The sequence below is a fragment of the Anser anser genome (genome assembly GCF_964211835.1).
Source record: "Anser anser genome assembly, chromosome: 24".
Lineage (NCBI taxonomy): Eukaryota > Metazoa > Chordata > Aves > Anseriformes > Anatidae > Anser > Anser anser.
This window is the reverse complement of record NC_139745.1, coordinates 870,288-896,317: the sequence shown is the minus strand read 5'-3', so window position 1 is coordinate 896,317 and position 26,030 is coordinate 870,288. Positions and strand designations below refer to the sequence as shown.

The following is a 26,030-nucleotide window of genomic DNA, read 5'->3' as shown; positions in this document are numbered from 1 at the left end:
GTGGGCGGGGAGGGCTGGTGGGGGGAAGCGGCCGGGGCCGCAGCCCCGGGAGGCGGCAGAGGAGCCCGCGGGGCTGGGCTGGGCGGGAGCGGCTCCCCGGGGGCGTGCTCGGGGCGAGCGCTGCCGGCCCGTCAAAGGGGCCCGGTGTCAAGGCTCCTGTAAATCGGCTGCTGTGCACGGATTAAGTGGGGGGGGCGAACGATTACAAAGTTCACGGGGCAATAAAACCGCGCCGCCGAGCACTGAGCGCTCTGTCGAGGCCGGGCCTCTTCTCCGCGGGGGGAGAAGCGGGGCCAAGGAGCCGCCCCAGGGGCCGGGCCGCGGGGCCGGGGGGCGGCGCTGCCGGGAGGGCCGGGCCGGGCCGGGCCGGGCGGTGGCGGCCCCGGGCATGGCGGCGCGGTGCCCGCCGCGGTTCGGGCCGCTGCAGCTGCTGCTGGCGGCGGCGGGGGCGGCGGCGGCGGCGCTGGACGTGTGCGCGGACGCCTGGGTGGCGGCGGGGTACGCGCGGGCCGGGCACCCCGGCTGGGCCGCGCTGGGGCTGGCGCTGCTGGCCGCCGCCTCGGCCGCCGCCCAGGCCTGCAGCTGGCTCTGGTTCCGCTCCGACCCGGCCGCGCTGCGCCCCGAGCTGCCCCGCTGCCTGCTCGCCGCCCTCCACCTCCTCCAGCTCGGCTTCTTCTACAGGTACGGCCCGGGGCAGGGCCCCGCTCTCGTGTCCCACCCCCCCGCCCCGGCCCGCACCTCCCGCGCTCTCCGCTCCCTCCGTGGCGGCTCCGGCCCCGCCGGCGCCTCGACCCCCGCCCCGGGTGTCCCCCCCCGGGTGTCCCCCCCCGGCCCCGCCGGGCCGCCCCTGGCCCCGGCCCCGGGCTGGGAGCGGGCCCCGCCCGGGCCCCGTCCCGGCAGAGCCGCGGCCGCCCCCTGCGGGACGGGCCCGGACCGCGGCCCCGGTCCCGCGCTTTCGGCCCCGAGTCAGGGCCGGTCGTCACCCCCCTGCCCGCCCGGCTTCTCCTTGCCCCTCGCTGCCGGCCCTTTCTGGCGTGGCAACCAGCGACAGCGAGCGGAAGCGTCGAGACTAGACGGTGCCTCGTCTTTTTACAGTAAAGATAGCGCCTGCGTCCGTCTCTGTTCCCAGGAGCGAAGATCAGCTCCCAGGACGGTGGAGCAGAGCACGGATCGTGTTTTGGCTTCTGCTCCCCCCTTCTTTTCGGGGGGCAGCACGGCCACGGTGTGCTTTGCCTCCCCGCTGAAGGAGACGGCCTGGCTGCTTGCTGAACTTCCCCCGCAGAAATCAGGGGTTAGGTCAGAGGGCAGGACGCGCACCGCTCTGTGCCTCGGTTTTCTTTTTCCTGGTGCACGAGCAAGCAGATGCCAGGGGCAGAGAAGCTCTTGTACGTGAAAGGCCTGGAAGCTGTGCAGGGGGCACGGGGCGGTTGCTGCGGGACCCCTCTGGTGGGGGCTGGCACCTTGCTGGTGTACCTCTGTCGTGGGGAAGGGAATTGCTTAAGACCGAGCTGAAATGAGCGGCAGCTCCAGGCTCGGACTTGCTGGTGCCACGTGTCCCACCAGGGCAGCGCGTGGTTGTCGATGGGCGCGCTGCTGCAGGCGCCCCTGGCCCCACGCAGCTCCTCACCGCAGCCGTGGCCCCGTGCAGGTGTCTCCACGCTCTGAAGGTGGGCTGGAAGGTGTGCTGGGCAAAGGCAGCGTCGGAGGAGGAGCAGAACCGCATGGCCTTTCTCTCCCATGACATCAGCATGCTGCGCCTCTTCGAGACCTTCCTGGAGAACACCCCGCAGCTCACCCTGCTCCTCTACGTTATCCTGCGGACGAACAAGGCAGAGCCATCCCAGGGTGAGGGGGCTGGAACTGGGGAGGGGTTGTGGGCTGCAGGCTTGAGCCTGAAGGGCAGGAGGGACCTGGTAGGATGTCTGCAGGCTGTAGGACCGAGCAGGATGCTGTTCTTCTGCCTTTGCTTGAGGTTCTCCAGTCATTCACGTCTCACATCCATCGCTTCCTTGATAGAATATGCAAAAGGGTGGACCCAGTCCTGTGTGCCCCACTGGCCTACGCTGGGCCTGGAGAGGGTTGAAGCTGGGGGACCTCTGTGATCATTCCCCTGTGTCCCCTAGGCTGTGCCTGAGGTGCGCCCCCCTGCACCTACCTCACCTTGTGGTCCTGTACAGCACAGCATGCCCTTGGCCAGGGCCCAAGGGTCAGGAGCGCAGTCAGGAGCATGCTGGGGAGCAGGGAGGTGCTGTTGGGGACACGTGTGGAGAGTGGAGCGGAGCCCATGGAGGAGGTGCTTTGGTACCCATCCCAGAAAGGGGATGAGCCCCCTAAGTATCACTGTGAAGAAGCAGGGAGCTGAACCATGTCCTGGCTCTGTGGAGCCAGAGCTCATCTCCTGCCACTGTGTGCTGGGGGTTTCCCTGGCTGGGGAAATGGGCTCTGCAGAGCTCTTTGGTCCTGGCGCCTCTTCCCCATCTCCTGCTCCAGCCGCCAGGCTTGGGCAAGGGAGAAGTCCTCCAGGAGCGGCACCAGCCTGCTCCTTGGGGAGGGCGGGAAGCCAGGGAGGCAAGAGAAGAAACAGAGGTGCCGATGCTCTGACTCCCCAGGGCTGCTGCTTTGCATGCTGGTGGAATGCGCGTTTTAGCAATGTCTGGCAGGGCGATATTTGGAGCAGGGCCAACCCCAGCTCGGTCTGCCCGTTGCATCTCTGCTGCTGTGTTTGCAGGACTGGGGATCTGCACTGCCTTCCTGTGTGTGACCTGGTCTCTGCTGGACTATCACCAGTCCCTGCGCTCCTTCTTGCAGGACAAGTATGAGCTGAGCCTGGGCTCCTCAGCTGTCTACTTCCTGTGGAACCTCTCCCTCACCTGCCCCCGCATCCTCGTGGTCGCCCTCTTTGCCTTGCTGTGGCCCTACGGCGTCGCTGTTCACTTCCTGCTCGTGTGGCTGGCGATGTTCCTCTGGGTCAGCTTGCAGGGCACGGACTTCATGGAGTCGCCTGGCCCCGAGCAGCTCTACCGGGCCATTGTGGCTGTGATCCTGTACTTCAGCTGGTTCAACGTGGCTCCGGGGAGGACGCTGTACCGCAGCATCATCTATCATGGCTTCATCCTGGTGGACAGCACGCTGCTGGCCCTGTCCTGGCTCTTGTGCCGCTCCCCTTCGGACGAGCACTTGTACCTCATCCCGGTGGTCTCTGCTGCCCTGCCCTGCTATCTCCTGGGGCTGCTGCTGAGAGTCAGCTACTACAAGTGGCTGCACCCCAGCGCACGAGCCCAGCAGCAGGACAGCTATGATGAGGTGGATGCCAACAGGAGGACCGATGGGCTGGAGTTTCGGACTGTCTTGGAGCCGGACCTTGTGAACAGGAGGATGCAGTGGCTGGCCCAGCGCCAGTTCGTGGTACCTGTCCTGGCAGAGCAGCACTTGCTGAACGGGGCTGCTGCTGCCGACGCTGCTGTCTGAGGCCGGGTCCTCCAGCTTCTCAGGAAGGAGTCCTGCCTCGTCAAGGCGTTCTGACTTGCTGGGGAGGGAGGTTTGCTAGTGCTCTCGGTTATTCCTCTGTGTGCCCCAGGCTGCTGTTTTGGGCAGCTTGGTGCTACGTCCGGGATGCTGGAGGGGCTGGGCCGAAAGCTGGGGAGATCTGCGAGTGCCTGGCCAGTCCCACGGCACAAAGCAGGGCTCCCACTGCTACACTGGAGGAGAGCCACGGTGCTCGGGGCAGAGGCCAGTACATTGTGAATGCACTGTTGTGTCAACCTCTCTCATTATTTATTATTAGGCTTTTCAAAAAAAACAAACAAAACAACTGTTCATCCTCTTTGTCTGTGCCTCTCTTGGTGCCTGCTGCCAAGGTTGCTCCTCATGGACGTGGCTGCTGGTAGTAGAGGGCTCATTCCCTCCTTGGCAGCAGCTGTGGGTGTTTCTGTTTGCAGGCAGAATTTTCCCACTTCTGGTGTTTTGCTGTTAAGGTCAAAAATTGCCCAGTATCGAGGTGTGACTCGGAGCCCTGCTGAGAGGGGCAGAGAAGAAGGTGAGGGCTCTCTGTGCAGCCTGGCACCCACCTGGGAGAGTGGCTGCCTTGGGAGGGCAGCGGTTGTAGGGTGCCTGCAGCTCTGTCGGGTGTTAGAGGGGTCCTGGGGTGGGATGCGGGGCCAGGGCTCATGTAAGTAGTGGCCTCACCTCCTGGCAGCGCTTCACCACTTTGAAAACGTGGGAGCACTTTCACACAGGGCCCTGCTCGTGCTGCCCCTTGATGCCTTTCCCGCTGTCCGGGGAGATGGGCAGCGCTGAGCTCAGCTCTCTTCAGGAGCTCGGCTCCTGTGCAGAGAGAGGGCACGGGACAAAGCAGCTCCTGCCTGCGGAGGGGCCTGTGCTGGAGTTCCTGCAGCCCCCAGCAAGCCGCTCCTCCTCCATCATCACTTGCAGAAAGAGCTTGCGTGAGCAGGGTAAGAGGCACTTGGGCGGCAGGCCCTGCGCTGTGCCCATGCTCTTGTCCCTGGGGCAGCTCAGGGCAGCCACAGCACGGCCGGGAGCTGGGGCCAGGCCCCGCTGCCCCGTGTCTGCTGCCCCACACCCCCACACGCACCCTGGGCCCAGGCTGGTGGGGCTGCAGCTTGGCTCAGCACTTGTGGCTTATTTGTCCCCTTACAGTCCCTTTGTAGCCATTCCTACCGCCACCAGCTACCGCTGTGACCAGGCTGGAACGACCCAGGGTCGGTTCCTTGGCTGTAACGGTGGCGCAGGGCTGAGGGCCAGACATGGGGCTGCAGCACGGGAACTGTGGCAGAGCCTGGCCCCGTTGCCCGGACACACGGTGCTTGCCCAAGCAGGCTCCAAGGCACCTCCTGGCTCCTGCTGCTGTTGCGTGGCCCACCACAGCCCCTTCCCCATCCACCCCCCTGTCACAGGAGGGGACTGGCCCGTACCAGGTGCTGAGGGAAGGGCGGTGCAGGGGGAGGCAGCCAGATGCAGCTGAACTGCTCCTGTCCCATGAACCTGCCACAAGATAAGCCCAGGGCAAAGGGCTGGTGCAGCAGCTGTGCTGTGGTGCCACTGGAGGAAGCTGGTTGCTGGACTTGTGCAAAAAGGGAAGGGGTGGGGGGGGGGAAGGCAGGGTTTGTGCCTCACTACCCAAGCATGATGCGACTTACGTGGGCAGCAGAGCAGAGCCAAAGGCCGTGGAACTGCACTGCTGTCTCCTGCAGGAACCCCCAGGAGAGCAGGGCCCTCCAGGGGCTGTGCTGGGACCTGAGGCGCAGCCACCCAAACGCCTTCGCTGTCACTGACCCCAGCCAGGGCCAGCACCGAGGGCAGGGACCAGCTGCGGGGAGGGGCTGTCAGAGAACAGACTGAAGCACTGACTATAGAAAATAAAGACTTTATTTTTTTTCCAGTTCATAGGACAGCTCCCGTTACACAGAACACAAACAGGCAACGGCTGCGCAGCCAGCAGCCCCTGGGGCTCCCCTCCTTCCGCCGTGCTGGGATGTCAGCGCAGAAAAGGCTGCTGCGGGCTCGGGGGGGCTCCTGCTGCTTTCTGCGCCACCGCAGGCTGAGGGCCAACACTGGCATTTCCCCCAGAGCATGTGGAGGCACCACACACACCGTGATCAGATGGTTGGTTTTTAAGACTCTGCATCTGCAGTTAAAAGCAGGGAGGAGGCCAGCAGCTGCTTGTGTGCACCCAGGCCAGCTCAGCAGGCCAGCGGGCGTTCGTTCACGTATTTGGATTTATCAGCGGTTCAGCTTACAGCCAGGTCAGGAATAACAGGAGAGCAAAGAGACACAGAAGCAAATCAATGCTTGGTTAAAGAGGCTGTACCTGCCACACGAGACAGGCAAAGTCTTAACATCAGCCAGCAGCGGGGGAAAAAAAATAAAATAGCCAGGTCAACCTTTATTATTAAACAAACACAGAAATGTACCATCAACCTCCTATTATAAAAGTACTTTACATACATTCAAGGAGACATCGTATAAATAGCAGTATGAAATGTCACTGGCTGCAACAGGTCCACACTCAGCTAAAATTTTGCTGCCATCTTAAAGTTTCTTTAAAACATTTTAAAAGTAAACAAACACAAAGCAAAGCCTGCCAGCTTCTGGGCTGCTTGGTACCTTGGTTCCAGCACTCGCTGTGAGTGCCTGGGCAAAACACATCCCACCTCCTAGCACGGACCGACATGGCTCTCCTGCAAGCGACTTTAGACGTTAGTGAAGCAGCGAGGCCACTTCCCTGTGCCAGGCAGTGGGAGGTTAAGGCACGGGTTTCCATCCCAAAGTTCAGCTGGCTGGAGTACAAGACGTGCTCACAGGCTGGGACATCTCCAAGCCTGCTTACAAGACCTTTGGATGGGCTGGGGACCTGCAGAGAGAGATTTAGGAACCAGCACAGACTCTTCCGTAACTTAGAGGTGTCCTGATCTAGGAACATTTCAGAAACAATGGAGCTGCTTCTCCACATGGCTCCCTTCCTCTCAGATCTGCTCTTGCTGATGCAGTAACAAGTCTTCTTCAGAGCCCTCAGGTGAACCTAACTCTCAGCCCTGCGCCATCTCCATCCTCCCACTCTGCACAGGGCTCACGCTGCTGCCAAACACCAGCATGCACCCACAGCATGAAAGCAGAAATTGGCTCCTCAGGTCTTCTGATGGGACAAGAGCTCACATTGCTCACAGGCAGCAGCTGCTACACGCACACAGCACAATCCTGAAGCAGCGGTTCCCTGTGAAAATATGCAGACCCAGAGCGTCCGCCTGAGAGCAAAGCACTAGGCCAACACCTGGCAAGGAGCTGGATGGAAAGCAGATGGCTCCTGACTCCTGGCCATCTTGGAGTGAGGAAAAACTCTTGATTTTTATATATTTTTTAAAACCAAAACTGGAGCTAGGAACATCTGAAACAGAGACCTCCATGTTCAGTCCCTCAGCTCTGGGGATCCAATGCCCTAGGACCTCTTCAGCAGTGGTGACCAGAGCCAGCACAGGGACAGACACCAACCCGTCACTCACAGGCCACATCACAGTGCATGGGCTGAGCCAACACAGCAACTCCCCCAGCACTGATGGAAATTATTCCTCAGTAATTAATGCCATGAAAGGAATGCAGCAGATATCACCTGCTTCTGTAGGCACAGCCTGAGTGGGTCAGCGTCCTCCCGAAGTGACAGGTTGGGTCTTTCAGACCAGACCCAGATGGGTTACGCTGGGCTGCAGATGAGATCTGGAAGAGTTTGGGTGCAGCTGCGGTGTTTGCTGAGCCCCACTACACACCTCTGCTTTTCCTGCTGAGCCAGACATCTGGCCTCTGTACAAAAACTTCAGGCGCCTGCCAATTTTGTGCCATCAGGGTACAGGCAGGTGGCAGACACCACCAAACACAGCCTGATCTCACACAAAACCAGCCCCCTGTGCCAGCACCCGGTCTTCAGCTGGTTATTTCTGGCTAGTGGTACTGCAGGTCACTGACTCCCCCCTTTTTTTCCGAGATAGTAGCAAAAATATCAGTGTAATCATCACTTCCAAGGTCAGTGTGCTCCAGGCTGGCAAGTCACAGTGTCTTACAAAATTAAGTCCCCCTTAACAAGGATTTTATTTTGTTTCTAACTATGTAGAGTTAGGCTAATGCAAAGAAGAATATAAGAAAATTGAATCTGATTCTACTAAAAGGAACATACTCTCACAAATGGAGTCAGAAAAGCAGAGGTGAAGATTAGTTACCATACCCTTCTTTGTAACATTTATGAGGATTTAGTTCTCTCCCAAATTATTCCTCGTCCAAATGAGGTTTCTGTTCACTTCTCAGCACTATCTGCAATAGTGTCGTGCTGTATCCAATGTTCACAGGCAGTTTCATTTTCCCATATAAGGAAAATCTGTGGGATCTGCAGTTTGGGTTGTGGATTGCTGGAATCCAACAACCTACTACTTGTTAACAGGGTTTGGAGCCATGTGCAATGTACACACATTGGCTAGAAGCCAATGGGATCAACCAACAGCAACACTTTCCTTTATGAGGAACCCCAGAAACATTCCCTTATCTTTTTATTTTCCAGAAATCCCACACTGAAGAAATAACGTAAGGATATCATAATAAATTATCTGCTTTGAACACCCAGGAAAGGAGAGAGGACACACTTTCACATCAGTAGAGGTATTTTGACATTTTCATTAGTATTTCCCATGGAAAAAAACAACAGCTCTTTTCGGCTTTGCAAAACAAGGGAAATTCAGCTCTGCCGTCAGTATTTTTCTATAAAAATAAGGTTTTATGTTTACTTGGGTTCTATAACTAAGCTGAATAGAAAAGCAGAAGTATCTGTTAGAGCCTTCTCCACTGGATTACCCCGTCACTCTGGAGACTACCTGCTAGAAGAATTCAGCTGGCTTCTGTGAGTCTCTTCTTCAGACAAGCTCTAGCTCTGCTGAGTCTAGTGCTTCTTTATAGGACACCTTTTGTACTTGGCAGGGCCTACGCTCCTGAGGAAAGGACCTGGTGTCACGTTCTACTGCACAATTTGCATTAGGTGTGTATTCTTCATCAAGCTGAAAATCGAGTCCCCAAATGTATGAGATTTCTGCCTCCCCAGCAATGGAGAGGGCTTGCAGGAGCTGCAGTCACACCTTTGCTCCAGTGTCTTACAAGAAGTCTAACTCAAGGGCTTGGTGAAGGGACACAAGGTCTGCGTGGTTTGTGATCCTCCAGAAAGGCATGTTGTGCTGTAACAAGAAGATTAACAAAGTCCATTTTATGGGAGTGATTTTGCAGCTAGGTGGAAGCAGTCAAGGTACACCTGCAGAGTTGTGCAATACAGCATTTGTGACAGCACATACCATGCTCAGGAAGGATCTCAGCCGTATGCACACTGGTATCTGAACCTTATCTTATCTGCACAATAGTTCGTGATGGGTGCCAGCACTGACTATCAGCCACTTTGGGCAGTCATGATGGAAACCTCAGATGAAAAGCCTCCAAGACTCCAAGGGAATCTGTGTGGATGACAGCTCTGGCACATGGCAGTCAGTGTGACGCCCGAGAGATGCTGTCCTGACAGTAATCCATGCACTTAACTGCCTTTAATTAACACGAGTGAACAATCTACTCAGGCTTGTTCAATCAAACTTTTAGCTCCTTATCTGTAATTCAAACTAAGAGTAGATGCTGTGTATTGATCTGACTGCTGGCAATCAACTCCTGACTCCCTCAGTGCTTCTGAGAAATTGCATTACCCTGATTGATAGACTCATGCTCTGATCAAGGCCTGCCACATCAAGATACTGTCCCTGTAAAAACAGGGACAGTGCTACACTAACAGTCTGCAAGTACACATGAACTTCAAACCTAGACAAGAGTAAAACAGAACCTTTAAACCCTCAAGAGCCAGATAACTTCCCGTCTTCATGTAGTAAAAGATTTCTTGCAAAGGCAAAGTTTCCCCTCTCTGCCTCTGGCGTGAAGAATTCAGCCTTGGAAAAAGAGTACTTGCAATAAAAGACTGTTACTGTAACCTCCCTGTGCATCAACCCATATCCCACCTCTGCAGAAACCCACCTGCTTAGCTGCAACCTCTTCATCACGCCCATCTCCAATTACCACATAGGTGACTTTCTTTCCAAATCGTGACACAATCCTCTCAAAACAGCTTTCTTTGCCTGCCAGAAGAGAAACCACTATAATGAGCCTTAGGCAGAGAGAAACAGAAGCCTGAACTAACCCCTTCTTCCCAGAACAAAAATACATTTTTGTCTTACTGGAACCCAGTTTGGTTCATAAGACCAGAAGCCACCACAATTAACACGACTAGCTGCATCACAGCAGTCACAAGCACTTCTCAGCTGCAGAAACTGTGTTTCCTGTGTAAAAATCCTAGCTAGCCCACAAAAGACACCTCAATGCCAGGTGTCTCAGCGCAGACCCTTACCTATTTTTGTAGCACTATAAATATTTTCAATGGGAAACACCTCGCCCAATCCATATAGAAGAACTTTGGCAAGAGCTGGCACCAGTTGGGTGGTTGTGATCAGGATGTTCACACAGTTTTTTCTAAAAGAAAAAAAAACCACACTTGTAAAAGCACACCTACGCCTTGTAGTGCTGAAGGGTACTCTGGGCAACTTGCTCAGCTTTCCGAAGTGCCATGAACTTTGCTGCCCTGCTTCTCCGAGTCTTTGTAGGCCAAGATTTTGATTTGTTTTAAACAAAAATTCTCCCGAAGAAATGTAATTTTCTGAGCACAGTCTTATTAAGAGGACTTTCCTAGCAAAGGATGTTGCCATAGAAAGACCCCAAAGGGTGCTCACGAGTGGGGTTCCTGCACACATTCACTTCATTTCCTAGAACCTATGACAAGCAGCAGTAATGTACTTGTGAGCATTGCTGTAAGTGCATGCAAATCTAAGAGAGAATAACTGAGAAAGCAACGTACACGTTTCCAGTTTCCATACCTGGACTGTATGAGTAGCAGGGACTTTAATGCAGTTTCCAGCCAGGAATCTGTTAACACTTCTATGTCGGTTCTTAGTCGCTGCAGAGCTTCCCTCTTCTGTGGGCTAAGAAGGCCTGGAAAGCAAGCAACACATTTTCTCAGCTGCATTGGTAAGCCCTGTGCAGTTCTTAGGATACATACAACAAAATGTATCGACTCATACAAAAAATGAGTAGGTGTCGTGCAAGGTCACAAGCAGCAGCAGGGGAAGGAACTCCTGCAGTCATCCCGTCAGACTTCCTACTCCACACAGGCCCAAGGACCCTTCCCATCTTAATCACAGAATCAGAGAATCACAGAATGGCTGAGCTTGGAAGGGACCTCTGGAGATCACCTGGTCCAACCCCCCGGCTGAGCAGGATCACCTGGAGCACCTTGCGCAGGATGGCATCCAGGCGGGTTTTGATTGTCTCCGGAGAAGGAGACTCCACAGCCTCTCTGGGCAACCTGTCCCAGTGCTCTGTCACCCTCCCAGTAAAGAAATGCCCCCTCATATTGAGCCGGAACCTCCTGGGCTTCAGTCTGTGCCTCTCGTCCTGTCGCTGGGCACGACTGAAAGGAGACCGGCTCCGTGCTCTCGACACCCTCCCCTCAGATACTTATGCACACTGATGAGCTCTCCCCTCAGTCTCCTCTGTTCCAGGCTAAACAGGCCCAGCTCTCCCAGCCTGTCCTCGTTCGACAGGTGCTCCGGTTCTCTCATCATCTCCACAGCCCTCCTCTGGACTCGCTCCAGCAGCTCCGTGTCCCTCTGGTACTGGGGAGCTCAGAACTGGGCACGGTGCCCCACGTGTGGCCTCCCCAGGGCTGAGCAGAGGGGAGGATCGCCTCCCTTGGCCTGCGGGCAACACTGCTGAATGCAGCCCGGCATCCCCTCGGCCTTCTTGGCCACAAGGGCACGCTGCTGGCTCATGGTCAGCCTGCTGGCCACCAGGACTCCCAGGTCCTTCTCTGCAGAGCTGTACTTAATGCCTTTTAAACATCATTTTCTCAAAACATCCAGTTGCAAACGGTCAGAAATGGTGCCTATACAGTCAAATCTGCTTCCATTATTAAATAAAACAAAAAAAAATAGAGCCCCTTGAGTCTGAAACTGTTTCCACCTAATTTCCAGCCATGCAATACGACTCCTCCTTGTCACTCCTGCCCCACCACTCCTCACTACACGCAATATACTGTAGTCCTCTGACAATGAGGCCACAGAGGGATTCATTCCGGGCTGCGCTGACAACTACTTTACCTTTAGACAGGTCCTGAAAAACTCCACATCCAGGTTTCCCACATGCAAAATATGAAATAATGTCTGATCCCTACCAGAAATAAGGTAATTGTGGTACAGTAAAATGCAGACTTTATTAATACAACTTTTAAGGCTGAAGGTTATAGTTCTGACCACCCTTTTTGTTTGTTTTTCAGAAAGTACGTCAAAGAAAATGTTGTGTCAAGCTTCTTTTGCATAGGCTAAGGGTACTCAAACCTGCAACCCACCAGGCTGTCACACAGTCAGATGAGCTGCTCCAGCAGCACTGTGTTCCTAGGGATCTCAATGCTAAGATTCAGACTAAACAGAAACTTTCTCAACATCTGACTTCTGTGGAATAGAGTTGCAGTATGCATCTTTATTACTGCTGTGGCATTGGAAGAGAAGCAAGATCAGAAGATTTTAAGTGACTTTGTGAACAGACTTAGAGATGTCATGTCAGACTAAGCACGGCAACCAAAAGAACAAACGCTTTACTTCTTGACAATTGCGTAATAAAAGATTTTATGAAGACATAGGTGAAAAGGTCTCCTAAGCAGAATGTTATATAAGTCATTTAGGCCTGTTCTACGCAGGGTGATAGGCAGCCTTTCATTCAAAAGTAGCAAAGGGACACTGCACCAAACCCTTCTCTGAGATATATGGTTGACTGACCAACCCTATCTACGTAAGTCAGAGAGCACACTGGAAAACTGTTCAGTTTTGGAAGATGCAGCCTCTCAGATTACAGAGAGAGATGATCCTAGTTAGCATTAGCAGAACAGTGAATTTTCATGTTCAAACATTTAGGAAAGCAAAAACTACTGTACAAAAACTACAGCTACTCAGAAGAACCAAGTCTGGCGTTACAAACTCTGGTTAGTGCTCCAGATACTGGTGCATGGGAACACTCACCTCCAACATTAGTTTTGTATTTGTCGTAGATCTCTCGTACCCTGCGGTAGCGGAATGCTAGTTTTCTCATCCAGTCCACTCCACCTTGGACACCAACTGATGAACTGTGATTTGCATTACTTCCTGAGCCACTGAAGCCATCCGTGGAGAAATTGTAGTTGCTATTAAAAAAAAAAAAAAAAAAAACAGATCTATTACGTGTGCCACAGCAGCAGAGCCACTGTGACCCCTCTGGCTGGGTTGCAGATTTCAGCTCTGACAGCAGCTAGAAAAGCACCATGAAGAACTCTGCACAACCACCTCTGCACCCCGATGGTGGAGGCCAGCTACTCTGGGCAATGTGCTCTAATATCACCTACACTTGCTTTCAGTTCTCAACTGCTGTACTGAAATTTGTTGATTCAACTTCTCTTGCATACCCCCAATACAAAACCAACTTTTGCTCTTCGCTCACTTCCTCCGCAATACAGAACATCCTTCCCACTACCCTCTCTCATTCTGCAGTGCTAAATCCCCATGTGGTATTTTCCAAACATAACAACTGCCTCTCTAGATCACAGCTACAGTTCCACAAGCAGATGAGCTGCTTTACCAGCTCATGACTGCAGGAAGCAGGTTCTGCTTCACCACTTTCTCCGTGTTTCTTTCTCCCTGACAGACAGGCACTTCTCAGACCTTTCCATGAGCCAGTTCAACTCACTAATGCAGCAGAATAACTATCCCCCTGTCTGACTATGTATAAAATCAGCTCACAGGGAGGTGCAAACTGTAGGGAGACTTTAAAAAGTCAAAATCATCAAGTTTGGAGTGCGGGTTCTCCACTCACTACACATCACTGAGCATATAGGTAATATTAAACAGTTCGACAATGCAATTCCCATTATAATTCCAAAAGTTTTCTGTAGGTCTTAAAAAAAAAACAAAAACCACAGCAAACAAACACCACTGGCTGAGTTTCAGACCGTGCACAATGCTGGCCTCCATTCCTTAACCCCATTACAGTTTGGTTTCTTTCTGAAGCCCTGCAAAATAAACCAGATTGCATCAGCTGTACGTTTCATGCATTCTTCAGTACGTCACCTTAAATCTTGGCCATTATCATCAGATGCCACATCTTCTATGTGTACCTGGTCACACTCCTGTTTAAAACAGGAAAAAAAAAAGCAGAAGCCACTGTTGTAATCCAGAAACATATCAAACTTTGCAGATTAAAAGAAGCACGATACAGAACGATCCCTTCACATTTGCCAACACCACCAAACACAGCTATACTGCCTCCACAAACCTATACACAGCTTCCATTAGCTTTGTTTTCCAGTGCTTCCATTAGCTTTGTTTTACTTTGCACCACCTACAAGTCCTTGCCACGACAGGGATTTGAAGCACCAGAAAGGTCAGAAAAAAACCAAACATGTTTTTATGACATTTTGTCTGCAAAGAAGAAACCTCAACACCTGCTGAACAAGTTGAACTGATCATCTGATCATCACTTATCATCTGAAACACTTCTGCCATTTCACAAAAACAAGCTAAACAAAAGCGAAAGTACCCCCAAACCATATTATCTGGTCAACTGATGATACTCCGTTTAAACAATAACATAACGGTCAATTTTCTTTTACTAGAGATCCACAGCACAAATCTTGGATTGAAGCATCAATACCTTATTGCTTTGGCATTGCTGCTTAGTACAGCTGACTTAACCCACAGATAAACTGCAAGTACCTTAGAACTACAAGCAAAATTTCCCCACCTCAAAAATTTCCCACTGCAACTACTACCAACAGCAGTGAGTGATGTTGACTACATAGTTCACGTGTCAGTGACTATCCTTCCAGCACGACAGACCTTTTTTTTTTTCCCTGGGGCAGAGATGTAACTGTCATTACCACTTTTGTGAAATTCATAGCTGCCATAAATGTAAACTTCATTGAAGTTTCCATTTGCATTAACAAAAACATCTTGTGTTTTCCCACCATGTACGCCAGTGATGCATCTACATTTAACAGGTCACTCTTCATACTCAGATTTAAACTAGGCCCGTAAATTCTGCAAATTAGGTTCATGAATCCATATTTTTGTGCTCAAATTTCAAAGATGACATAAGTCAGGAAATCTGCTTCTAACCACTAAATTCCAGACTATGCCAAAATTTCACACCTCCCCAGATAGCTTGCATTAGTCTTTTCACTGCTATCTGATAATGTCATAGCATAGGATATTGCCATGATGCAAGCAAAGATTTACATTCAGCTTCTGGGAAAGTGCAGAACAGACAGATGTATTTAATTTGGCAAAGAATAGTGTGCATGAAAGAGGATGGACGCTGAACAGAAGTCCCTCAAGAAGAAAAGGAATGGGAGAGCAGCAAAGATAGCTTGTGAGAATGGAGGGTAGCACCTCCGTAGGTACAGCCTGCTTGTCTGTGGAAGCACATCCTTCATAGTTGTTACACAGTCAGTGTGACCTACTGGTTCACTGGCTGAGACTGTTTTTTGTTTAGCCAAAGCCCCAAGAACTAACATTCTACAGGTCACCTTTTTCTCCAGATCTCTGGTCTCTATTTCAAATATAGCATCAGCGAAAGCAAAATGCTTACCAGTCCAGAATGAAACTATAATACAAAGTAGGCATCGCTCTTAATGTTTTCAGGTACAAGTAGAAACCCATAGGAGAGCTAGGAGAGCTCATGACACTGGAAGTGTCCAGGATGCCCCTGTCTCAGATAAAAGAGAACAAACACCCCTTTGATTTGGCTCTGCTTAGAACCACTTAAGTTTTGGCATACCATTATTCATTATTGACTTGCTGTGAAGCACATCTGCCTTCACAAACTCTGCAGTGTAACTCTAATTAATATGGAGTTTTGCTTTTTAAAAAACATTTGCCATGTACCTCTAAGTCATTGAAAAACAGGTGAGTATCAGCTACTTCAAAAATCATCTCCTCCATTGACAGACCAGAGCCAATCACTAGAGTTGGATCCTGACAAAACAAAAAGAGAAAATGTAAACTCATCACGGTTACAGGCTAAAAGTAAGTTATGACAAATCTTTCATCGGTTACTTTGTACAGAATTTCAAATGCCTATCAAGAATGATGTAATTCCATCTGGTAATACATTGACTCAAAATGTTAAAAAAAACACTTCAGTACTTCATGGCAGGGACTGAAGCACTTTTAGAAGCAACACATATATTCTAAAATCTTCAATGTATTTTGAAAGAGAAAAAATACTTCTTTTGTACTGTGTCCTCAATAATTCCCAATAATGATAAAAGCAGTCTGACATTGTTAGAACGGAAGTGTTTGTGATGTTAATAATCTAACTTTGTATAATAATCTAACTTTGTATAAAGCCAAATCTAGTGTTCCTTTTCTCCCCTCCAATTTGCAACAAGTTAGAAGTATCATACTACACATTTAAAACAAAATAGAATTCTATTCCTTTTCCAGAGATTAACATTTACTTCTGTATAACACATGATTTTTTTTCACATAAAAGACAGCATTACCTTGCCATATTTTTGAGCGTAAGACCCTGTGAGAAGTGAATGGAAGATTATGATGGTCTCATCCAGGTCCCAGAGAAACACTCGCTGGGTAGAGAATAAAATCAAGTCAGAATCATAGAATCACGGAATCATTAAGGTCGGAAAAGACCTGCAAGATCATCTGGTCCAACCATCTCCCTGCTACCAATATCACCCGCTAAACCATGTCCTTAAGCACCAGATTCAACCTTTTCTTAAACACCACCTCCCTGGGCAACCCGTTCCAATGCCTGACCGCTCTTTCTGAGAAGAAATGTCTCCTCATTTCCAACCTGAACCTCCCCTGGTGCAACTTGAGGCCCTTCCCTCTTGTCCTATCACTAGTTACTTGTGAGAAGAGGCCGACCCCCAGCTCCCCACACCTTCCTTTCAGGCAGTTGTGGAGAGCAATGAGGTCTCCCCTGAGCCTCCTCTTCTCCAGACTGAACAACCCCAGCTCCCTCAGCCACTCCCTTGTGTTCCAGGCCCTTCACCAGCTTCGTAGCCCTTCTCTGGACAAGGCTCCAGGGCCTCGATGTCCTTCTTGTAGTGAGGGGCCCAAAGCTGAACACAGCACTCGAGGTGCAGCCTCACCAGAGCTGAGTACAGGGGGACGATCACCTCCCTGTTCCTGCTGGCTGCACTATTCCTGACACAAGCCAGGATGCCGTTGGCCTTCTTGGCCACCTGGGCACACTGCTGGCGCATGTTCAGGTGAGCATTGGCCAACACCCCCGGATCCTTTTCCTCTGCACAGCTTTCCAGACACTCTGCCCCAAGCCTGTAGCATTGCATGGGGTCATTGTGGCCAAAGTGCAGGACCCAGCACTTAGCCATGTTGAACCTCATCCCTTGGCCTCTGCCCATCGATCCAACCTCTCCAGGTCCCTCTGCGGGGCCTTCCTACCCTCCAGCAGAACGACAATTCCCCCCAGCTAGAGTTGTAGAGTTGAGATAGTTCAAGTACGGTGCTATAATAAAGGAACAACTTCTAGGGTTCATTTGGTGGTTAGTTGCAGTATGCTTTTTAACAGATATGAACAACAGCATTCATCTCACAGACTAAATACATTATTAGACTCTTCCAGTGTAGTGTGGTGGAGTTTATATACTGGAACAGGGCAACTATACGCTCCGGGTGAGACTCGTTTGATCAATTTTTTCTCAAAAGCTTCTCTTGTTTTTATAGTTATAAAAGCAAAAAACTAGAGTGATAATGAAATTTAGAGCCCAGATAGGGTAGATATTTACTGCTGATGATGTAGATAGCAACAGGTAAATGACCTTGGTGTTTATCAGAGACACCTTTGTTAAGATAAATAAAGGGGATTGGCTGTTGTGACTAATAGAGTTTTAGTACAGAAGGACTTTGACAGACTGGAGAACTGGGCCAGCAGGAACTACAAGAAGTTCAATAACTGCAGATTCTGCATGTGGGGGTAGAATAACCCCTTAAATAGGTCCAGGCTGGAAAGAGCTGGAGGGTACAGTGGACACCAGGTGCAACATGAGCCAGCAGTGCACTCTCCCTGTAGATAAGATTAACTGCATGCTGGAGAATACGGTGAACAGCTGATGGAGCGAAGGTGTTCCACTCTGGCACTGGGAAGGTCACCCCAGAATACTGGGTCCAGTGTTGTATCCCCTGTTCAAGAGGCATGTGAGGAAACTGGAGAGCAGTCAGCAAAGGGCTGCTGAGGCTGAGGGAGCTATGATGGTTTATCTTTGCAAAGAGGACACTACGAGTGATCTAATAGCAGCCCACAACTACTTGAAGAATAACTGTGAAGATAATGGAGACAAATTCTCAGTAGTGACAGATGGAAAAATGCAATGGAAAAAAGAACAGGCAAATTCCAGCTTGGGAGATTCTGGATAGAGAAAGGAAACCTGCTTCCCAAGGTGGGTGTGGTAGTCCCAGGACATCAATATATAGATGCAGGACCTCCAACCTTGGAGGTTCTCAAGACTCAACAAAGTTATGGTCATCCTCTTCTAGTGCTGGGGAGAGCCCTGCTCTGAGCAGGGTCACAGGAATTTCCTACATTCCTTTCATTTCCTACATTCTCCTTTCATTTCCATGTACACAGGAGGAAGGAAAGAGAGAACTTTTACCTCCACACCATTCTGTAATGCTACCTGTAGAAAACAACATTAGTACTTACCTCCAGTTCACTGTCCTGTGAGGAGGAGGTGTCTGCTTTCCTCTTCCCTCTGTTCTTCCCAGGGATGTTTTTTCTTGCCTGCTCATCTAACTCTTTACTTGCTGTTGCTCTTGACAATGATGGACTTGTGGATGCATCTCCTGCAGAATGAAATCACAGAGCTCTCATCCCCTCATGCCTCAAAACAAACACCAACACAAAACTCACAGCATTTGACCACAAGCTCCCCCTGCAACAGGTAAGACATTATCTTGCTTTATTGAATCAATAGTACTCGAGCCATTGTTAAAACATAAAGCATGATTTCTTTGTCCCATCATTTCAAAACAGCTTTGTCTCCTGAATTCAGTACCCGTCAGGACTGACCTACTTACTGCATTCTGCTGCAGTAAAAGACATAGCACCCTTCAACGTAAGGCCTGTAAATCCCTCAAAAGTCTCACTATCCTAGCACTGCTTTATTCTTCAATTGTTTCTTTTAATGCTTCCTGAGAGTTTCTGTCAGAAACTCTTAATCTGGAATGGAAGTACAAAGGAAAGTATTGAGTAATGCCTGTCCATCCTAGATTTCCTGGGCTAGTGAAATGATTTTTTTGTGTTGAGCAATCCTATATGAGACATGCTGTTTTCAGCATACACTACTCCCTCCTGTTCCACTGCAAAATATCTTTAGAGTAACAGTTAAGCAATAGCCAGTGTATGGAGTTATCTGGAGTATGTTCATCGTACACAAATCCACAGCATGCTGACTGTACATGAGACATACGTAGACTACAGCTACATTGCCCAACCATTCCCCCCCAAAAAACAAAACAAGAAAACAAACAAACAAAAAAACCAGCGATGTAGTTGGCCCTCAAGACAAAGGCTTGGCCAAGCAGCATGGCCATGACTGAAAAGGGATACATTAAAGAGCCAATTCGCCAACCGGTAAGAGCTCCTTTCACGGGGAAAGGGTAAAGCACCATCACCCAGTAAATAAATGTTTTGCTTTGCAGAGTACTATGACAATGGGAGACACCCTCTGAAACCTCTATTAACATTTCACACAGAAGATTTAACATCCCAGGCATCTGCCTGACTTATTCAGAAATAGGACCAGAACTCTATCAGGAATGCAGAAAGGCATAGGGTTATCCACGTCCTCATTCAGGGTTACCAGATGGATGACCTGGACCAGTTTTTGACTCTGGAGCCAAGCCAACTTGAAAGCTTTTGAATTCAGTCTGGGTCTTGAGCATGAAGCAATTAATGAACATCGACCAATTCCTATGAAAATTCACATAGAATGGTGAACTCAAGAGTACTCCTGAACTACGAAAATGTCACTGAGAACGTTAACAACTGGGCCATTCTCTGACTGGTGGCTTGAAGTAACAGGTCAATTGCACGGAGCTTTCAGAATCAAGTAAAAACAGATTCAGGTGTGTAGATCTCCTGCTGTTTGCTCCAACTAGAGGACAACTACTTCTTGAAAAAGGCAAAGCACTCGAAGCACTATGCTTCTTGATTTACAACATCAGTGTGCTTTTCGTCATCACCTCACCGTGGTATCCCACAAGGTAAAGATGGGTTGACAGGAAAGGTATGGACAACACCTCCTGTCCTAACAAAGGACTCAAGCCCTTTTGGAGCTACAGGAGTGTATGATCGCTCTTTCTGGAACCCACGGAGAAGGAATTGTTTCCAAGTTCTACTACCCAAGAAGGGAAAACCCAGTCAGTAGGACCCAGTGGACTGGCCAGGAATTCTGCCCAGCCAGAGCTCACAGCATTATCAGCAAAGTCATCCAGTACTGCTATCTGTATTCTCTCTTTGAGGGGAAAAAACAAACAAGCAAACAAAAAAAAGCATTTAGAAAGACACCAATTCTTGACATGTAAGAGCTAGGAATACAGGTGTAGTGAGGTCAAAGTGTTAATTATTACTACGGGTTAAACTAGGCAACTTGTTCGGAACTGGACAGCAGTTCAGAAGCAGCTTTCCCAAAACACAATGTTGCATGCAGAGTTCTCCTTCTCTGTGCGAAGAGGACTGAATACACTCAAAATCTGGCATTTGCCTAGTAGATGGGTTTTGCCAAAACAATGGTAGATATCTGGAATGCAGGTCAAGTTAGTGGGGATAGGCCTCCAGGAGAGAATGCTCTGGTGAAATCCAGCTATCAGAGACAAGCCTCAAAAATAGCTCAGAGGCCATGTTCACAGGGCAGCCACTCAGCAAGGCACTAGATGGACTGAGACCCCAGAAAACACTGTAGAAGTTACAAGGAATTAAGAAAATAAAGGCCCTGAGATAAGCTTAGAAAAAGGCAATATTTAAAGCAAAAGAATCCAACTATTGGATCCCTGTTCCATTCCCTTGGGCATCTAAGGAACCAAGGACCCACAGTGCACTCGGTGTACTCATGCCCAAGGCATGCGGGGAGTAGGTGAGCTAAGACGTAGCAAGTTCTGTTTCTAAGAGCCTGTGACACAATCATTTACAGGACGAAAAGATCTATGGAAAATCACAAGCAGAAAGGAAAAAAAAAAAAAGACTATTATGAAGACCTAATTGTAGTCACTCTTCTTTAAAACACCTTAAAACAGAACTTAAAACTTCCAGCAAGCACCAAAGGCTGTGGAGAGGGTTTAAACAGCAGTGGTGGACTGATGCTGGTTATCAGATAGGTACCCACCCAGCTGCTTGTTCATTCTTCCCTCCAGTGGGCCAGGGGAGAAAACAGGTAGAGCAAAAGTGAAAAAACTTGTGGGTTGAGACAAAAACAAGTCTTTGTCTTGTAACAAGAAAGGAGGAAAAAAAAAAAAAAATCAAAACCAGGTGCTGCAAAGGCCCACCACATCCCACAACGGGCTGATACCCAGCCAGTCTCCAAGCAACAGCTGCCTTGGAAGCCAAAACGCCCTGCCACCTTCTTCCTCTGTGTCAGTTTTTATTGCAGAGCATGTCGTTATATGGTATATATACCATACATATATATATATATGGTATATATATTTGGCTACTTTGGATCAGTTGTCCCTGCTGTGTCCCCTTCCAGCCAAAAGTGTGCTATCAACACTGCTTTGGCAGTTAGCTTCATCCCAGCCAGACACAGCACACTAACAAAAACAGAGTGAATCTTTTTTATTTTTCTTACCTATCAATCTACAACAGACATCAGATTTCACTTGATAAGTGCTCTACAACACAAACAGGATCTCATAACACCTTGTGTAAGATGCTGGAGGAAGCACTAAGTCTTTGCTTTTATCGTTGTTAAATTTAGAAAACTGTATTTTTGTTGAGAAAAATCTTAGTCAATCAATGCCTCTACAAGCTGGTACTTTATATAGCATTAGTGGAGAAGGTCAGCCAAAGATGTGACTTCTCTAGAAAAGTCAGTTCTCTAGAAAAGTCAGCCCTTCTACATTTCTTCTATTAACAGCTAAAATCTGCCCCGACAAGTGTCAGGTAACTTAATACTATGCAGATCTGTTCACGTACAAAGCACAGCAGCTTTCAACGGTTTACATGATGAAGCAGACAGAAGAGAGGAAAGTAAAGGATGCGCTCCTGGGCACATCAGAGACCAACTCATTGAGAGGTTGTGGCCAAACTACAGCTCTTGAAAATGCATGAGAAGTTCCAAAGGGTCTCCTTACCTGGGATTGGCAGCTGTGTCATGACTGCCAGGTCATGTGAATACCTGGCTGCAGAAAGGAACGAGTTAGGAGCTATCAAGGCTGGGTATCACATAGATGCCCTGGAGCCCATGTGGACACCTAGCCCTGACACGTGACAAGAGGCAACATACCCCAGAGAGCTGCTGTCAACTCCCCTTCCAGTCACCCCTGGAATTCCCTCTCTCTACAGCACTTAGAGTATATGGTGTGTGTCTCCCGAACCACAGCAGTATAAGATTTCCAATACGTAAGTCCGCCTGGCCCACCACATAGTCTGCACATCAGTGAGACAGAGCGTGATGATGGAAGCAAGCATCCTGCCCAGGATTGCGCAGCACACAAATGTGCTGCAATTACACATTTTGAAATAACGTTTTCTCCATGTCTGCACGCTGTATTGTTTATCAAAGGTATTAGCCACCCCGTTACAGATGCCGCCCTGTTACAGATGCAACCATTACCAGAGGAGTGTCTCTGCACCGTCCGTGTAGGCACCATGGCGTTTGGTTTTTCAGTCGGATACGTAGTTGTTGCTAACGCAGTACTCTCCGCGCTGCTGTCTGCTGGTGTTATGGCCCCAAAGCCAGAACTTGGGTAACACGTCTGGTACTGACTCTGGCCAAGGATTGTGTACGTAGGATATTCCTATTAGAGGGAAGGATCGGTTACGATAGGACACTCCTTTCAGAAAACATTCTATATCATGGTGACTTTTACACTAGAATATGCCTGTCAAAGAAAAATGTCAGCAAGAGCAAGTCTGACTTTGACTTTTTGCTATTTCCTTCCACACATGCAGGAAATCCCCAAAAAAGGATTGAAAGAGATGACTTCCCAATGGCCTCCACAGCAGGTAAGTTCTGCCCACAGAAGGCCAGAAACCACAGGGCCTTTCTTCTGCCTCTAGTTTCTTCAAAAATGAATTTATATGAATGATGTGACAGTAACAAGGGAGCATCGAGTTGATGCCAAGGCATCAGTCCATTCTCTGTCTTCTGGAATTTGTCTTTGTCTTGCGTTTTACTTTGACACCAGATGTACTGACAGCGATAGAGAACGGCCCTGGCATTGGCTCAGAATACAATCCCAGCCACAAGAGCTAAAGGATAAAGTGCCTTTACTCATGACCTGCCTTCAGAAGGCTATTAAATTGCACACTGTGATGAAAGGTATCTATTTCTGAAGACAATTTACTCATTCTGAAGTTGATCACTGAAATCAGAGGGCTCCTGAACTCAAGCTATACTTGAGGATTTTCATTTCTGCTACTGATAGTAAAGAAAACAGCCACCCTCTAAGTGCCATGTCACGTTCTTCTGGCACACTGCACGCTCCCAGTTCACTCAGGGAGCTTCTTGGATTTGTGAACATACATCAGGCACCTCAGTCTGCACTACTATCCAGGAAAGCTTTTCTCCTTAAAATTCTAAGCAAGTTTATGCTAACGAAAGAACCTTAAAAAGCAGCAGTGTAATATACAAGGAATCTGCTTTAACCCTTGGATTTCCCACAGCTCCTATATTCTCCTTCTGCGAAGCTGTGATGTTGAAGGGTTCCTTTGTAATATCTGAATATTCAGACTGGCAGTTAACTGCTGCCTGCAGGGAGAAAGCAGTGCTATCTATTACCCACAGTAGGTCATAGTGTAAGGGAGAAGGGCTCTGTATTAGCCTCAAGGCTTTTTGATTTTGTTTTATTCTAACTATCAGAACGTATATCTCACTCAACTTTTTTGATGGCATACAACATACATTCCCTTCTTGCTGAGGGAGATCAAAGGTATTCAAAAGCTGTCCAACTATAATCCTCCCTGTAGTTTGGTTCTAATAATAGTTCTATTGTTTCTTCTCCAGCGTCTCTCGTGAAGAGATCTCAGTGCTCTGTTTAAGATTCACCGCACAATCAGCAGATAAGGACAGAGCTACGGACAGCTCAAATAAGTTTGCTGTGAAGGCCAAAGGGAAGAGCAACATGGTCAAAGACATCGAAAGAGCAATTTTGCCGACTTAGAGTAACATATCGAACCCTGTAATTTTCGTAACCATTGTGCTCTACTTAAAGTTGTGCAAATATTTTGCTTTCTTTTGTTAGTTTTGAATAATGTGTTAAACAAAGGTGAACGAGATGCTGCACGTAAATATACCAAGAAGGAAATTTTACCTGTGAGATGCTGGCTACGGCTGATGTAGAAATATTGACAACAGTTGAGGATGTAGAGACTGGATTGGCATTGGTAGTTGATGCTGTAAAATTAAGAATTACTTCATATATATATATGTTTCAAGAGAAATACGAGAGACAAGACCAACCTAAGATGTAAAATAAGTTACTAAGTTCTTACTGGCTTAGGTGCAAGCATTTGTGCTTCCAGCAGAACTCTGCTTGTAAAGGCCAAAAAAGTGTTGGGGTGTATCCTGAAACCAGTTACATTTCCACCAGGCTTACGGGGAGGAGAGCTGACACACAGTGATCTTTAAAAACATCATTTTCAAGTGTTTCAGAAATTTTACCTAGAGCTTTTAAAAAGATTTTTTCCTCCTCCGTGCCTGCTAAGCAACTGGAGTTTAATCAGAATGGCTACATGACTTTACGAAAAGTTTTGAGAAGACAGAAATCACATTCTGATGTTTAATTATTAGCAATTAAAAATGAATCAGAATAAACAACAGACATGAAGTGTGTTTAAATCAGTTCAATAACCAAATGCTTATCTGTTTGCATTGGAATTAGTATATTTAGTTTAATTAGATCAAAAAAATAAGGAAAGAGTAAAAATATTTCAAAAATATAAAAAGGGTGCTTCCTACTGGAGAAGTGAATACATCTCCCCATACATATCCCTGTGAGATTACAACTAGTTTTTGGATAAGAGTTTATGAAATAATTTGTCAACAGCATGTAGGACAAATTGTTAGAGACTTCTAGTTGTTAGTAAGAATTTTAAGATGTTTAATACTCTTCACATCACTGCATTCAGTTCTTCTAAAGCACGTAAGAGGCAACTAGACCTTCTGGGAACAACTAATGGCATCTGCTATATGTCATTTAGCAGATTTGATGATTTTACAGCAACAGGGCCATAACATTAAACATTACTCCACAGAGTTTCAGGAACCTCAAGGATTAGTGAAAACAAATACAGGAGTAAGCACGAACAAAACCAGCACGTACTAAACCAAGTGCCACCAAGAAATATTTTCTTTTGCTAAACCTAATTTCTTTACACACAAATAAAACCAAAAATTGTTAGACACTTATGAAAAGACTTGCAGAAATCCACAATATCACCTACTTTACCATCACTCTGAGAAAAGCCTTTCTGCAAATAACATCCATGCAGAATTCACCCCAAGACTGAAGAACTCAACATCCTGAAGACTTCAGTCTTTCTAACCCCAGGGAAGCTGCGAAGGGGAACAGACCACCACGAACTCTTAATCAATATACGTTGTGTTACAGCAAGCACAGGTACTACCTGGTAAACAGCTCCTGGAAAGAGGAATCGATCCAAAATATGCCTCAAAAAAGATGAAAAACAAAAGAAATATATCTTAAAAGAAGTGCAGAAATACACAGTATTTACAAGAGGTGGGAAATGTGAAGTGGCCTCTCTACAGAAGCAAAAATAAAGGCATGTGATTAGCCCCTGGGAATCCCCTCATAGACAGGAGCAGCAGTGTTCAAAAACAGGTGGAAGAAAGTTTTTGGGGGTGAACATTTAGAAAAAGGAAAAAAAGACTGCACTAAACAGTAATAATGGCAATGAAGATATTCAAGTGCATGTTGTAGCTATGCAGCTACTAGACTAGAAGCAGGAGCTGTGAGAGTCAGGGACTTGACAGATACTCCTCAAATGCAATTGCTGAAGAGCAAGGGATAGTTTCCAAATAAAAATCCTTTTAACTATACATATTACGGAAACAATCAAAGCTGCTGTTTATAGTAAGAAAATGCCACCTGGTAGGGCACTGTGAAGCACGGATCTCCAGAAAAGCTCCTTGCTAACACAGAATGAAGCTG

General features: G+C 48.4%; 2 protein-coding genes across 8 annotated transcripts in view; one reads left to right on the top strand and one right to left on the bottom strand.

Annotated features, from left to right (window-relative positions):
* The first annotated feature begins 359 nt into the window (after positions 1 to 359).
* On the top strand, positions 360 to 3,818 carry XKR8 (XK related 8). The gene is made up of 3 exons (XM_083810178.1): positions 360 to 681; positions 1,649 to 1,845; positions 2,729 to 3,818. Exons 1-3 carry the CDS (start codon positions 389 to 391, stop codon positions 3,466 to 3,468), a joined length of 1,230 nt encoding a protein of 409 aa, XP_083666304.1. The 5' UTR covers positions 360 to 388; the 3' UTR covers positions 3,469 to 3,818.
* Positions 3,819 to 5,367: 1,549 nt separating this feature from the next.
* EYA3 (EYA transcriptional coactivator and phosphatase 3) overlaps positions 5,368 to 26,030 on the bottom strand; it is a 66,939-nt gene continuing 46,276 nt past the window's right edge. For 6 of the 7 annotated variants that reach the window (XM_083810174.1, XM_083810171.1, XM_083810175.1 and 3 more), the window contains 11 exons: positions 24,171 to 24,253; positions 22,472 to 22,655; positions 18,343 to 18,482; positions 16,160 to 16,243; positions 15,540 to 15,629; positions 13,725 to 13,783; positions 12,645 to 12,805; positions 10,449 to 10,563; positions 9,926 to 10,047; positions 9,556 to 9,656; positions 5,368 to 8,723 (listed from right to left, as the gene is read on the bottom strand). In XM_083810174.1, coding sequence (XP_083666300.1) covers positions 8,643 to 8,723; positions 9,556 to 9,656; positions 9,926 to 10,047; positions 10,449 to 10,563; positions 12,645 to 12,805; positions 13,725 to 13,783; positions 15,540 to 15,629; positions 16,160 to 16,243; positions 18,343 to 18,482; positions 22,472 to 22,655; positions 24,171 to 24,253 — 1,220 coding nt within the window. In that variant the 3' untranslated portion in view covers positions 5,368 to 8,642. The remainder of the gene's footprint in view (positions 8,724 to 9,555; positions 9,657 to 9,925; positions 10,048 to 10,448; positions 10,564 to 12,644; positions 12,806 to 13,724; positions 13,784 to 15,539; positions 15,630 to 16,159; positions 16,244 to 18,342; positions 18,483 to 22,471; positions 22,656 to 24,170; positions 24,254 to 26,030) is intronic. The other variant, XM_083810177.1, reaches the window with a different exon arrangement.